The sequence below is a fragment of the Gastrolobium bilobum genome, unplaced genomic scaffold, assembly GCF_033153095.1.
Source record: "Gastrolobium bilobum isolate Gb01-03AN ecotype WA unplaced genomic scaffold, APGP_CSIRO_Gbil_v1 utg5045, whole genome shotgun sequence".
In the NCBI taxonomy this organism is placed as follows: domain Eukaryota; kingdom Viridiplantae; phylum Streptophyta; class Magnoliopsida; order Fabales; family Fabaceae; genus Gastrolobium; species Gastrolobium bilobum.
The window spans coordinates 18,323-32,684 of record NW_026899460.1 but is presented as its reverse complement, the minus strand read 5'-3'; the positions used below and the strand labels follow the sequence as shown (position 1 = coordinate 32,684).

General features: G+C 35.1%; 1 protein-coding gene across 7 annotated transcripts; it reads left to right on the top strand.

Moving 5' to 3' along the window:
* Positions 1-390: 390 nt before the first annotated feature.
* Positions 391-14,053, top strand: LOC133290529 (BTB/POZ domain-containing protein At1g04390). 7 transcript variants are annotated; one of them, XM_061488622.1, is made up of 12 exons: positions 393-768; positions 3,439-3,577; positions 4,098-4,605; positions 4,710-4,843; positions 4,925-5,367; positions 5,563-6,702; positions 7,187-7,339; positions 7,923-8,480; positions 8,887-9,040; positions 12,616-12,673; positions 12,830-12,900; positions 13,145-14,053. In XM_061488622.1, exons 1-8 carry the CDS (start codon positions 671-673, stop codon positions 8,365-8,367), a joined length of 3,060 nt encoding a protein of 1,019 aa, XP_061344606.1. In that variant the 5' UTR covers positions 393-670; the 3' UTR covers positions 8,368-8,480; positions 8,887-9,040; positions 12,616-12,673; positions 12,830-12,900; positions 13,145-14,053. The 7 variants fall into 7 exon arrangements, with proteins under 7 accessions (XP_061344609.1, XP_061344608.1, XP_061344606.1 ...); XM_061488623.1 differs by having other exon boundaries at positions 12,616-12,741; XM_061488620.1 differs by having other exon boundaries at positions 8,898-9,040; positions 12,830-14,053.
* Positions 14,054-14,362: the final 309 nt, after the last annotated feature.

Sequence of the window (14,362 nt, the reverse complement as noted above, 5' to 3'; positions counted from 1 at the left end):
AATATGTGAATAAGAAAAAAAAGATAATTTAAATATTAATTTTGAAAAATCATATAAAATTATGTTAAAAAGATAATTTTATCCCTTCATATCATATATTATATGATGAGTCAGGATTAAGTTACATTCTCAATCTTGTCCGTTGATTCCACTTATATCTAAGGGTTCTAATTTTTTAATAATGTGAATCATTAAATACAAGTGAATCAATGATCAAGATTGAGCGTAAGATTTCTAAGTCTTACACCGATATAAGAATCTCTCACCGTGATATGATTCACCTCAAATACGGGAAAATATATGAAGTTATCATGTTCATATTCTATCCCGCTGTTATTGAAGTCTCTTATCTTATTTATTCTTATCCTACAAATTTTTGCGCACTAATAATTTTACCCGATTTAATCATATTAATTGAGTAATTAATTAATCGAAAGAAATTTAAAATATGTATTTTTGTTTAGATGCAATTATTTTTGGCCCTTCTTCATTACAAATACACAATTTGCAAGCAGGTTGTGTTGTATTATGGCGGTGTTCATCTTCCAGAGCTGAACTCAGCTTCTGCACAACACATACAATTCTTCTTTGATTCTAAATTTCTCTCTCTCTGTCTCTCTTGATCTCTATCTCTCTCTCTCTTGATTTCTCTCTCAGTTGCAGCTGCACCATGAAATCTACCAGAGAGAAAGACGACGATCGATGCATCACTTGGCATATGCACACCCTCCATCGCCGTCTTCTTCATGCCTTAGACCTTGGCACCAGGTATCATTTTAATTTGTTATTTGCTCGCTTATTCTTCTCTTTTTCGATGATGGGTTGTTCTTAGAAATTTCTATAAGCTAATCTATCTAAGAAAAAAGAAAAAGAAAAAACAGACAGAGAGGTTGCAGGAAAGAAAAAAAGAAAAGAAAAAAATGTCAATTTCAACACAGAATGAACAATTGTGCGTCATTTTCAGTGTTTTCCGCTTTCACTTCAGGCGTTACACAAAATCAAAGAAAGAAAGAAAAGAAGAGCATCAAGAAGTTAACAGAAGCAGCTATAATAGTAATCAAATGCCACAATCGAATTGAAGGCACCACAGAATGTCCGATAATATATTATTTTTATTTTTATTTTAAAAAAAGAGAGGAAAAAAAGAAACCTAAAAACGGAAAAAGAAAAGAAAGAAAAAGAAGAAGCGTGGGTAGGGACCTGACTTGGAACCGGAACTGAGGGTGGATGCCATGAAGCTTGCCATGTATGGAAGGGCTAAGGAGGATGTTTGGGTGGAGAGTGGGTTCATTGTCAGAGCCATTTCTGTTTCTGTTGCTATTCGATTTGAATTCAATTCGATTCAATAAGGGTTTCTTTGTGTTGGTGTGTTGTGAAGATTAGGGATTTTAATAAGAGAGATTGAATGAGGAAATTTTGTTAACAGAGAAAAGAGGAGATACAGTGTTGTGAGGGTCTGAGGGAAGGGAAGGGAAAAGCCACAAGCACGGACAGCTCCCATATTTCAACCCCAAAAAAGATGCCTCCTCCGCCATTGCAATCTCAGTAAAAACAAAATTCTTCAATTTTTTTTTTTTTTTTGAGGGGGGGCAACCCTAGCTCCCTGCTCCGCCTCTGGTGGTACTCATCAATCATCATTCAAACTTGGTCAAGTTTTGATTTTTTTTTTTGGCTCAAACCGATGGAATTGTATTTGATGAGAGTATGGTATATAGAGTAGTTTAGTGTAATGGACAAAGTCCTATATTATGTATTATTCTTGTGTATTTTTTTTACTCACTTATATAATATTGCTACACATCTAAGGCATTGTGGATTACATTATATGTATTTCGTTTTTCTCTCTCTTAACTTGATATCAAGAGCTTGACAAGAGATAATTCTAAATCCGTGCTTACCCCGGTGGCCCACTGCCTACCAGTGACAAAATTTGTCCGGAAACCATGTCGTCCTCTCTGCTTCTGGCCTCTCAACCTTTGACATCTGTCCTAGATCACTGTTAGCCTCGTCTTCGATGAGTCACCAACGCCATCCACCGACCACCGCGCTAGAGAATTTTTCGGCGACCTTCCGGCCGATCCTCCCACCTTTCGGATTGTCTCCTCGTCTCCTCCTAGCGTCCTTTTTGTCTGAGACCCACCTCCAGTCGCTCTATAATGTGCCCTCACGCGCAATTCAAAGTCGTGGCATCTTTGTTTCTGTGGCGGCGCATGGCTGCTCTGTTTCATATGTGACTTGGACAGTCGCCCTTCTCTCCTGGTAATGGATCTATGGTTTTTGTGTTGATCAGAGCTTATTTCGTGGTATGCACTCTTACTCACATGTGTTTCTCTTTTTTTGGTTTTTGTTTGCTGTCTTTCCGGGTTCCCTATCGTTGACACTCATCCGGCAGCATGTCCCATGATGTTCTGAAGCTTATGGCATCCATTTTCAGTAATTACGTTCATACTTGGAGCATCTTACGTTATGCGTGGACAAGTTGGATGGTTGTAATTATGATTCTTGTGCATCCGATCTTAAACTTTGGCTTGATGGACAATATTACACCGACCATCTTACCACTAGTGCTGAATTTGTCGCCATTCTGAGTGCCCTCGATGGAAGAAGATTGATGCCCAATTATGCAGTTTCATCAAATCTATTGGACCAGACATCTCATTTGCCGTTTGTGTAGTGAGCCAGTTCCTAAATTCTCCTTATGAATATCAATGGAATGTAGTGATTCGTATTCTCAAGTACATCAAATCAGCTCCAGGGAATTGTGTCTTCTATGGAGACAAAACTCATACTAGAATTGTGGGGTACTCATATGCTGATTGGGCAAGTTGTCCCACTGATAGGATATCTACCTCTGGATACTATGTGTTTGTTGGAGATAACTTAGTCTCTTGGGAAAGTAAGAAATAAAGTGTGGTTGCCAAATAGAGCGTTGAAGTAGAGTATCGTTCCATGGCCACAACCACTTATGAACTTATCTGGCCAAAACAATTGCTTAAGGAAATTGAGTTTGGAGACACTAAAACAACAACACTCATCTGCGATAATCAAGTTGTTTTGCATATCGCTTCCAATCCAATGTTTTATGAAAGAACTAAGCATATTGAAATAGATTGTGATCAACTGACGGATTTCTTCACTAAGTCCTTGAGAGGTCCCCAAATACATTACATATATGATAAGCTTGATACATATGATTTATATGCTCTAGCTTGAGGGGGAGTGTTGAGAGTATTGTATATAGAGTAGTTTAGTGTAAGAGACAAGATCCCACATCATATATTATTCTTGTGTATTCCTTTGTACTCTGTTATATAATAATGTCTCCGCTGCGTATCTAAGGCATGCAAATTACATCATATGTCTTTCATTTTCCTCTCTCTTAATAGTATTTTTTGCTTTGTGGGTTGTTCCTATATTTTTCTTTGTGAATTTTGATAGACATTTTGATGAGAAGACAAAAAGATGGAATTGGCAGTGCGCAAACATTGAAGTGCAGAAAAATGTACTGCGATCGATTGATGCATTTCTTGATTCTATATCAGGAAATGCACGTGCAGCACATCATGCTATCTTTAAGGTACATTACTTATTACTCTCTTTGTTTTTGGGTTTAACAGTACTAGCACACGCGAACTTTTTTTAAGTTACAGGGATTTAGTCATTAGTGAAGGAAGGAAGAAAAGAAAGAGAGAATAAATACCGAATAATATGAAATTATTATTAATTTGATGTGTTATGATGTAATATAAACTACGAGGCACTAATTCCTATATATACTAATATTAGACTCCAAATCCTAATTAAATAATGAAATAAATCATGAGATATAAAAAATTAGAAGATTATTCCTAAGATATCATATAAGATAAACTAAACTATTTTAAGATACAATCAAGATATCATGAGGTATTTTTCATATATTCTATAACAAAACTAACCTTGGAGTTTTATGCCAGTTTATTGGACTTCCTAAATGATATATGATTATGTATATTCCTATAGAATGGTTTATTATAGATGAATTGGCCTTCTTGATTGATGTATGATGTTCAATGACACTAAAATATGTACTTGCCTACATCATTTTACTTCTTCAGGAATCTCTTGCTGATGTTTTGGGAGCATTATTATGGATTCTTCAATGCAAAAGTGTTTCCTTGTTAAGCATGTCATCAAATGTGGCAGTGAAGTTAGTTAGTGTTTTCCCAAATCCACTATTGCAATCACATATGTTGGATCTTGTCTGTTGTCTATCATCCTTGCTATCTTCGCATCAAATGGAAGTTGCAATACCCTGCGCTACTGCTCTGAATTTGGTAATCTCAAATTTGAATGCTACAAGTGAGAAGGCAGTTATGAAAGCATTGAAAGAAACAGATATTTCCATTTGTATTGTTGGAAATATAAAAGATTGTGCTGGAGATGTGAAGAAAATTGAATATTTTGAAGAGATGGCTTCCCTTTTGAGCACAATACTGTGGCGGTGGCCTCTGTCTAGGTTCCCTGTTTGTGATGATGTTAAACTTATGAAAGCTTTAGCAAACATGCATACAAGGACAGATAGTGCTATTAGACTTGTACTTTTAAAGTTGTACACATCTTTAGGTATTAAAATATCCCCCCACACTTCCCCTAACAAAAAAAAAGTTTTCGTTGTTATCTTCTATTCTCAAGTATTAGACCAACTAATTTACTGTTTCCGTTACCAGCTTTATGTGACTCTGTAGCAAAAAAACTTATAGCGGATGGAGAAGTATTTCTACAAATGATTGTGCAGGCGATGGGAAAATCAAATCCTGATATTGTTCGGGTTGAGGGATTTAGGCTTGCTCAATGTGTATTGGTAAGGGTTCATTATTCTCTACGATAAACATTGGAATATATATAACATTGTATCTAACAAAGAATACTTTTATCTGCTCAGAGGTCCCAAGAGAATTGTTTAAAAATGGTGGATTTGTGTGGTGAAGCTCTTGTTGATGCCATAATTTGTGGGATGAGAGAAACAAGGCTGAGTTCTAAAAAAATTGGGAACAACCATGGTTCTTTATTAGGGGAAGCATGTCAGTTGGCTCTAATTACTCGTTGGACAGGTGATCATCACACCAGTTTTTGGAAACAAGGAATTGATAAAGTCCTTCTTAATCTTCTGATTGAAAATATTCAAGACCAGTCACCTGAACTTGTCTTGTCATTGGAAAAACAAATATCCATGGTGAAGGAGGGATTAAAAGCCAATTATCATCTTGGTCTGAGGAGTTATCTATGGGACATTCTTGGGGGGCTTTCAATTCATTGTGGAGAAAATTTAAACTCTTGCACCCATGGAAGTGAGCTCCACATCAACTTACTAATTACATGTGCATGGTAAATTATATTCCTTCCATTATCATTTCTTGATGACCTTAACATGTGTGTACACATTGATAATATATCCTATGTCATTGTTTCTTACTACTACTGTTGGTTATATTTCTGTAATTTTATACCTAACATTTACTACACCTTCATTTTGTTGATACTGTCCAAATTTAATAATTCTAATTTCCCCTTTTTCTGTAGCTTGACTTTTGTGGATACAATGCAAAAATGGTGCCGAATATGTCAAAAGGATGTTGATGATAATTTTCAAAGCGAACCAGTATCAAGGGCTGTTCTAATGATGATTTATTCTCCATGTAATTACATTTCCTCACATGCTAGATTCTTATTATCTGATATACTTAAGGTGGAAGGCATTCCATGCTTGGAAAACTTAATCCATACTCTGGATTATACATCATCCCTAGAAAGCTATGGGTTGTTTGATAAACTTCAACTTGTTATTAACTTGATAGGGTTAACTTGTCTTTCAAGTTTACCACAGTTTCAAAGATGTATCATTGAAAGCAACGGGATGAAAGCAGTTCTTCTTCTTGTGAAACGATGCTTAAGTAATGACATTCATGTAGAAAGGCCTAGCTTTGCTCCTCATTTGCATACAAGATTCCATGAAAGGTCCTGTTGCTGTATTTATAAAGAAGATTGGGAAGGTTCCAATGTTCTCTTATTTTATGGCTTGTGGGGCTTAGCTGAATTTCTTCACCAATGTGGCCTTTTACAAGATAATCCTCAGAAATTTACTAGCAAGGTGACATACATTAAAGATCAATTAGTTAGCGAACTTCATGAGATCTGTAGTAGCACCTCTTTCAGTCCTGGAGTGAGATGGTATGTTTCTTATATTCTTAGTTATTTTGGATTTTATGGTTTCCCAAATGAATTAGCCAAAAGGATTGGGAAATCTCTTAATGAGGAAGAATATGCAGACTTGCGACTCATAGCAAATGGGGATTGTGTGAATGTTCATGGTGTTATTCTTGCTGTACGGTGTCCATCATTGCTGCCTCCTGAAGTGTTGCCTAGTAGTAAGAGTTCTAAAGAGGTAGCAGATAAGTTTGTTGGAGGGACTATGAGAGAAGTTCGTTTGTCTGCTCATGTTGATTATGAAGCATTGGTGTTGTTGTTGGAATATATATACTTAGGATGCTTACATGCCGGAGAAGAAATGGTAAAGAAGCTGAAAATTCTTGCTAAGCGCTGCAATCTACAGCCTCTCTTGCAAATGCTTTATAGACAATCTCCAAAGTGGGGTACACCTTTCCCCAGCTCTGATCTTAGTCATCTTACTTCATCTCTTGATTCAGCTGGAAGTTCTTTTTCGTATGGTTTGCTTCTTGATAAGCTTCTTATAGATATCTTTAGATTTCATGTGTATAGTGTAATCTTGTGTTTTCTTTTTTTTCTCTATCTGTTTACATCTTTATTTCCCTTAAAATTCTGTCTGTTAATTCACATATGCTTGATTAGCAGCCTTCAAATTAATATTTTGATAGGTTTATACCGTAGCCTTCGAATTAATATTTTGATAGGTTTATCCCGTGTTTTTCAAATGAAAGTTCTGTTTCTGAAAGGACTATCAAACTTGGAAACAGTTGCTGGGACTGGCTACTAAATGTATTTGTATTATCAAGTTTATAGGAAAACAACTATTAGTTAAATACTTACTGATTGGGGCTTGCTTATTATTCAGATATTTATTGGCTTGTGATTTAGGGATAGTCTACACTATGAATTTGTGATATTGCCAGCATATGTTTAAGGAGTTTGGGAGAGAAATTCTGATTTTGTCAATTTCTCTTTTCAGGGATGTCGTATTGGAAGCTAAAACAAATGAACTTGTTGGGTGGAAATGCAATATTTGTTCTCACTCAGTACCACATTTGCATGTTCACAAAGTTATATTGCAGTCTGGTTGTGATTATTTACGGGGTTTGTTCCGATCAGGAATGCAAGAGAGGTGATTATTGATCTAGAAATTAATAGTTTATGTTGTTTACACTTTTCTTGTATGTCAATGATGAAAATGACACCTAGAGCTTTAAATTAAAAAAAATTCCTATTATTGAAGCTGGAGCTCATAAAAATTGAAGAACATGGTCAAAAGGCAGACATGCATGTGTGTTTATCTCATTCTATGTAACCTGTTCTGTGGTTAAATCCTGATCCCTAGATTTAAATCTTCTCTTCACAAGCATTATGTGTATTCTAATAATGGAGTGTTTGGAAACTCACCACTGATGCATGTTCTTGAGTCTTGAATTGAGATAATTCAATCTAAGAATTGGTTGGAAGTGACTTGGAACCGTGTCCATGGTTGTCATGGTTTGCATTGTGTGTCATATGCATCCCTGTTAACTGCATTTGAACTCTCAAGTTAATCTGGGACATCGTTGAAAATTAGATGCAAGGATTTTCCATTTTTGATGAGAAGCTATCTAGCCTTCTTCTCTTTTTGCTTTAATTTTTGTGGCCCGTTGCATTTTGGTTTGCTTTCTCTGTTCCTCTTTTGGGCCTGTCTTGAATGTTATTCATTATTACAGTCATTCGCAAGTCATAAAGATTGCTATTAGCTGGGAAGCATTGATTAAACTAGTACAGTGGTTTTATTCCAATGAACTGCCAAATCCTCCCTCTGGATGTGTGTGGGATAATATGGATGACGAAGAAAAGCTATTCAATCTGCAACCATATGTGGAGCTTTGTTGGCTTGCTGAGTTCTGGATTTTGGAAAATATTCAGGAAGCCTGCTGGAATGTGGTTATGTCTTGTCTTGATTCTTCCAAGCAGTTGTCCATTAAGATAATCAAAATGGCTTATAATCTCTCTTTGTGGAAGTTGGTTGACATTGCAGCAAATCTCATAGCTTCTTCATATAGTCAATTACGAAATTCTGGCGAACTTGAAGAGTTTGATGATGCGCTAGTTCACTTAATTTATTCTGCTTCTGTTCGACTTACCCAAGAAGGCGAAAATTGCTTTAGGTGATTTAATATTCTTCAAGATGATTCCTAGTGCAGGAGATTCAGGAGCTGTGTAGAAAACCTTTCAGGAGCTGTGTAGAAAACCTTTTAGGAGCTGAACCTTTTACGTCATGTTAGGTATGCTCACATTTCTGTTGGATTATTTGTCTGGGAGATTTCAAGTAGAACCAGAATATAAAGTTTTTGAAAGCAACCCTTGCTATGATTTGATTAGTTTATTGTGATATTTTTCCTTGAAAATAATATTTTCTTAATTATAATATTACTTCTACCGTTTCAACATGAATCCCATTATTGGTTCTTTTCTGCTTTTTCTTTAAAACCTGAAATGCAAAATCTGCTTAATTAGGGACATTAAACACATGCTATATTATATGTGAGTCTTCCTTCCATTGTCTTGACAATATTCGTTTTTTCAGCTTGCACTTTTTTATATCAATACTAGTATGCTGAGATGACAGCTCTATATAATTCCCTTTGCAAATTACTGAAAGGTAAAAGTTTCAATTAATCTCCTGTTAAGGTGAATTGTAGAATGGCAGAATTGCAAAGGGAAGAGACACGGAAGAAGGGAGAGAGAGGAGAGAATGATTGGAAGAACCTGATTGCTTGGTTTTTCCATACAGCCATCGTGGCTTTTATAACAGCAGATTACAAGAACTTGATGTACTGTAAAGGTAATTGCTACTAATATGAACTAATTGATTCCAATGTATTGATACTTGATAGTTTGATACAAATATTTCATTAATGGAAACTTACAAATGTTAAAATACTCATTGGGACCAATTTAATCCTTTATTAATGGAAGATAGAAATTGCTAATTGATACCTATAAAGATGGGCCAGGAGTAAATGCGAAGCCCTTGGTGCGTAAACTGAGATTTTTTTAAATTTTGTAATTCATCAAACTCATAATATTGTAATCATTTTCCTAATCTGTAGAAGTTTCCATGTCAGTTTTTCTGTTAGATATCTTTTTTGGATAAAATATTTTTTGGTAAGGAAAGGAGAGAAGATAAATATGTGGGAGTATAAGAAATTTTCCTCATTAAAAGAAAAAACAAAACAAAACAAAACTGTAAGCCAAAGTAGCTCAAACATGCAACAAAACTTACCAATCTCTTTACATACCATCAATAGAAAAATCCTTGTAGCAACCATCAGCAAAGCACCAAAGCGAGGCATAAACATGATCGTATCCCATGGCGAGTGTAAGGATAAAGAGACACCCCTGATAATACAGTTTTGCTCTAGCTATAGCTGGGGCCAGTAAATCAGTTGGGTGAGAAGATAAAGAGAAAAGTAAGAAGTAGGCAAATGTGGAGATCATAGTTATCAAATGCGAGTAGCGGCGAATCCCGAAAACGCTATAGGGGGTAGTGGTAGAGCAATAGCAGAGTACTTTATGAACCTGTTATATAGATATACCATACATATAAATAAATAAAAATTAGTGTCAATTGAAAATACATTTAGATATACCATACATATAAATGTTAAAAATAAAACCGAAATCATAATCAGATATATTATCATTTCAAATAAGGATGCTGAATAATTTTGTCAATTTAAAGGATCCAAAATAGTGTCAATTGAAAAGATCTAAATAGTGTCAATTACAATATTCCATATTCAAATTCTCAAAAAGAACTAATTAGTATCTTCACTCCCACCATCTCCAAAGTTTGCTTCACTTTCACTATCACTAGTAGAAACATTGTAGAGCTGTTCAGGCACATCTTCAATTTGTTTATCACCACCTTTAGTTTCCATAACTTCCCTTCCTCTAGAGCTTGAAGGCAATGAAGTTGCTTGTCTCCTAGACCTTGTATGTTGCCTAGTGTAAATCAAAGGCACACCAACATCAGTTACAACTACAATATCACCCCATGTCAAGGTTTCATCCTCAAACACAAGCTCATTCTCATGATCTTCCCTATCTCCACCCATGTTTTCCACCAACCATTCATTGTTATCATCAATATCATTCAGGAGAATGGGATCTAGATCACGGTTGTCAAAACAGTGTTGAGAGTCTAGTTATACTTGATTTAAACCAAGTCTTGCAGCTTTCGATGCTCAAGTTTGCTCCGCTTCTTGGAATGAATCTATTTAATAATTTACAACAAAGACTATTAATTTCACAATCAATTATGATTTATGAAACTCTATAAAATAAAACCATTGATCATGTACTTACATGCTAAAAAATACTCCAATTGCGCTCACATCCCAATGAACTACAAGTTATACTCAACACATTAATAGCAAGTTTGTTCCGCTTCTTGGAATGAATCTATTGCAATAAGTTAATAGCATGACTATTTAAATAGGAGTAGGTCCCTGGGACCTTTCGTACTCTTGCCTTTCTTGGCAGCATCAAGACAGACTTCACTTGATGATCTTTTTCCGGTTCGAGGAGTATGGATTTCTTGCACCGCTTCATGCTCATTATCATCTTCATTTAGCTCGACTAGGGATGCATCTTTATCAACCTGCTCCTTCTCATAAGATTCCTTCAATATCTTTCTTATTTTGGGGAGAATTTTCTTACATGCACTACATACTTAACCCAATTTGGTGCCTTTTTGCTCTAGTAATCCCACCTGATGTTGTCTCACCATGGAAATCAAAAGTCACATTCCTCGTTATTAGGATCCTTCAAACTATTCCCCGTGGGTTTCACCAAACCACAAGAAGAAAGAGACTTCGATGATTTGTTGCCGGATCTTGTAGATGTTTGGTCATTGGCTGCTATATTCAAGTTGGCTGAAGTCAAAACCAGTAATAATAAGCAATACTCTCATCAATCTATATCCATCACTCTCAGAGAAAATATGACCCACAACATTCTGAAAATATATCCTAAGGATCACGTACCTAAGAGAGTTAAACCACCATTATCAAGAGCACTGTATCTATGAATGACTATGTCTCACGAAAAGAAAGAAATAAATTTAGATTGACTATGTCTTACCAAAAGAAAGAAATAACCTAAGCAAGCAGCGCAAGGAAACCAGAGATATTAACACGGTAATGCTAACAACTTCATAAAAATAAAAAATAAAAACAGCATCATAAAAAAAAAATTAAACACAAAAAAAAAAAAATTGTTTCTCAATGAAGTGAGTGTAACATTGAGTTAATAATTTTAGGGGTGTTTATAGTTAAAAAAAACTGTGAATTAAAAACCAAAAACAAAAATGAGCGTAACCAAAAACCGAGAGAAAAGAACATAGACACGAGAGAAAAGTCAGAGAACATAGAACAGAACAAAAAAAATATCACCATCACCATAGCTGCTCGTCGTCACAGGTTGCAAAGGGAGTCAGGAAGAAGTCTCACGAAGGGGAAAGGGTGGGTTCAGATACTTTAAGGGTTAAAAGACCAAAAAACCCTTAAAATATGACAGTTATGATTTTAAAACGAGGGAAATATGGAAACTTGTCCGCTTTGATTGTAGTGGCACAATTGCATCGCAATTTGCCATAAAAGTGGCCGCTACCTTGAAGAGACATGTTGCATCGCGTCTTGTAGCGGCGAGAAGCCGCAACACGGTATTGTAGCGCTTTTGTGTCGCAAAAGTGCGCAATTGATTATTGTGGTGGAGAACTGGAGATCACGAGAGGAAAAATGTTCATTTGCATATTGTTTGACAAGCTAAGGGGAGACTATGGTGAGGAACCATTATCAATGGGTTAAACTAGACAGCCATATCAAGTAGGCCTAACACCATATCTCAAACCAAAACCTTAAGGCATAGGATTTATGGGTACTCTCACTTATATGTCTTTACTTAGACCATTATCAACTAATATAGGACTTCATCGCACTTGAATATCCCAACACATGTTTGGAGTAGCGTAAATTTTAGAAAAAAAAATTTCCTTTTTTTCTTTCCAAAAGCTCTCGTAGTAATATTTTGATTATAAGCTATTTTGAACTTAAAATAAGCCAATCCAAACACATGTATGATCTTGTGATTTTATTAATACACGTCTGTCTCATCTATATACTGATTGTAGGCAACTGGTGAAAATTGGACCTCGGGTGAGCCCTACCTGATCAAATATTCATCAGTCAAAGTAAATAAGATGATTTCTTTCTCTAGACGTTAGAGAAAGCTTGTTGCTCTTTTAGGATTTTAATCTTATGTTTGGTCTGTTTTAATTTTTATAATACTATTGTCACCTAGTAATTCCTCATTAACAATTCATAGTAATTAATATCAATTTTCTCCCTTGAACAGCTTTCCTGCTCTTAAAGTGCAGTCGAAGAAATTATGTCACTCGCTGTTCAGCAACCAGGTCAAAGCTTAGTCTTCAGATCTATTTATTTAATTAATCTGTTCCTCCTTCCACCATATAATTTCTTGGTAGGTATTTATATAATTTAGTGGTAGGTATTTTTGAATTCTTGAAACGAATTCTAACCAGTTATTCTTTTTATGTTATTAATATTAGGTATTCTGACTGAATATGATCTGCTTTAAGAAACTTTCTATCCTCTTCTGGCTACAAGTATGTCAGTATCGGTAAGTTCTTCCTTTTGATCAATTTCTCAGCTGGCAGTAATTGGAAACGAGTAATGTAGGCGTTTTCTATTTCATTCATGTATGGGCTGTTATGTGTTTTTTCTTTTTATGGTTTAAAGTCAAATAGTTAGGTTGACATAGAAAAAAGCAAATTATGGCCATGTTGTAAGTAGAAGGAATTGATTCTTTCATGTTAGTTATTTCTTCCTAAAAAATATATTTTTCACTTTCTCTTGCCAAACAGGGACAAGAGAATCTTCAAATGGTCTCCCAAAATAAACTTGATTGATCAGGCCAACAATTACCACTATTGGAATTTGCTTATGCATCAAAATTAATTAGCAAAATCATGGCATGATACAGAATTCTTTGAACGAACATTGTTATTTACCGTAATTCTTTTTACTTCTTTTGGTTTTGCTTGACTAACATGAAGTAAATTTATAATTTTATCCCTCTAAAATGTTACTTGTGTTGATTTGGTCTTCAAAAGTTTCTGTTTATAGACCAATTTGTATAGATGGAAATTATTTAGGGCCAAAGCAATATAGTAATGTCTTCTAGGGACCAAATTGAATATTTACTCGCTCACATGTATTTATCTAACTATACCTGAGTAAATATACAATTTGACCTCTGAAAGACGTTACTTGTTGTGCTTTATTACTCGAAAAGTTTGTCTCACAAATTGGTCCCCGAGGGAATGAACTTGTTAGCATGTAGAGACAGAAACTTTGAGGAACTATGTAAGCACATGTAATGTCTTAGCAGACTCTCTTGCTAAGATAGGGTTAAACTACAAGGGTGAAGAATTATGTTTGTTTGAGTCTCCCCCTGTTAGTTTAGATTTGATATGGAATTCTTTTAGTTTGAATTTGCTGATAGAGCATGTGAATTGTAGCATGCATCAGTTACAGTTGTAGTTCTTGCTGGGCTAGGCCCTCCATTTATATCAAAAAAAAAAAAAAAAATTGTGTATTTACTGAATTATATCATATTTTCATGAGATAGGGAATATATGATGATTTCATATATCATATGTAAGGGTAAAGTTGCGTACAATAAATAAGATTAATCTCATTCCTATCCTTGCTAGTCGGGATTAATGAGGAGTGATTTTATTTTATTTTTAAGAGAATATATGATGATTTGTCCGCGAGGTGTAATAAGGTTTGATTGTTGATGTTGCATATATGATGAGTTAGTTGATTATTACTTTAACAACATGCTTCAGCCTTCAAGGTAGAGACCAGCACACATAAGATCACGGGTGATATGTAAAAGCCACAATGAATTCGATGCCAAAAGATTTATCTTTTCTATGCTATTAAATTTTGATTTATTAGAAATTAAAGAGAATTAAAACATAGAGAAAATGAAAGTAAATATTCTTACATTTATTCCTGTTCATTCTAGTTTCTACTGCCATTGTACTCTCAATTTACGCAAAAATGGTAAGTCA

Excerpts from the sequence above, each read along its gene's own strand:
- LOC133290529 (XM_061488620.1), top strand. The coding sequence starts at position 671 with ATGAAATCTACCAGAGAGAAAGACGACGATCGATGCATCACTTGGCAT. Across the intron at positions 4,844-4,924 it reads GGCTTGCTCAATGTGTATTG|AGGTCCCAAGAGAATTGTTT; the intron begins GTAAGGGTTCAT and ends TTATCTGCTCAG. Across the intron at positions 5,368-5,562 it reads TTACTAATTACATGTGCATG|CTTGACTTTTGTGGATACAA; the intron begins GTAAATTATATT and ends CTTTTTCTGTAG.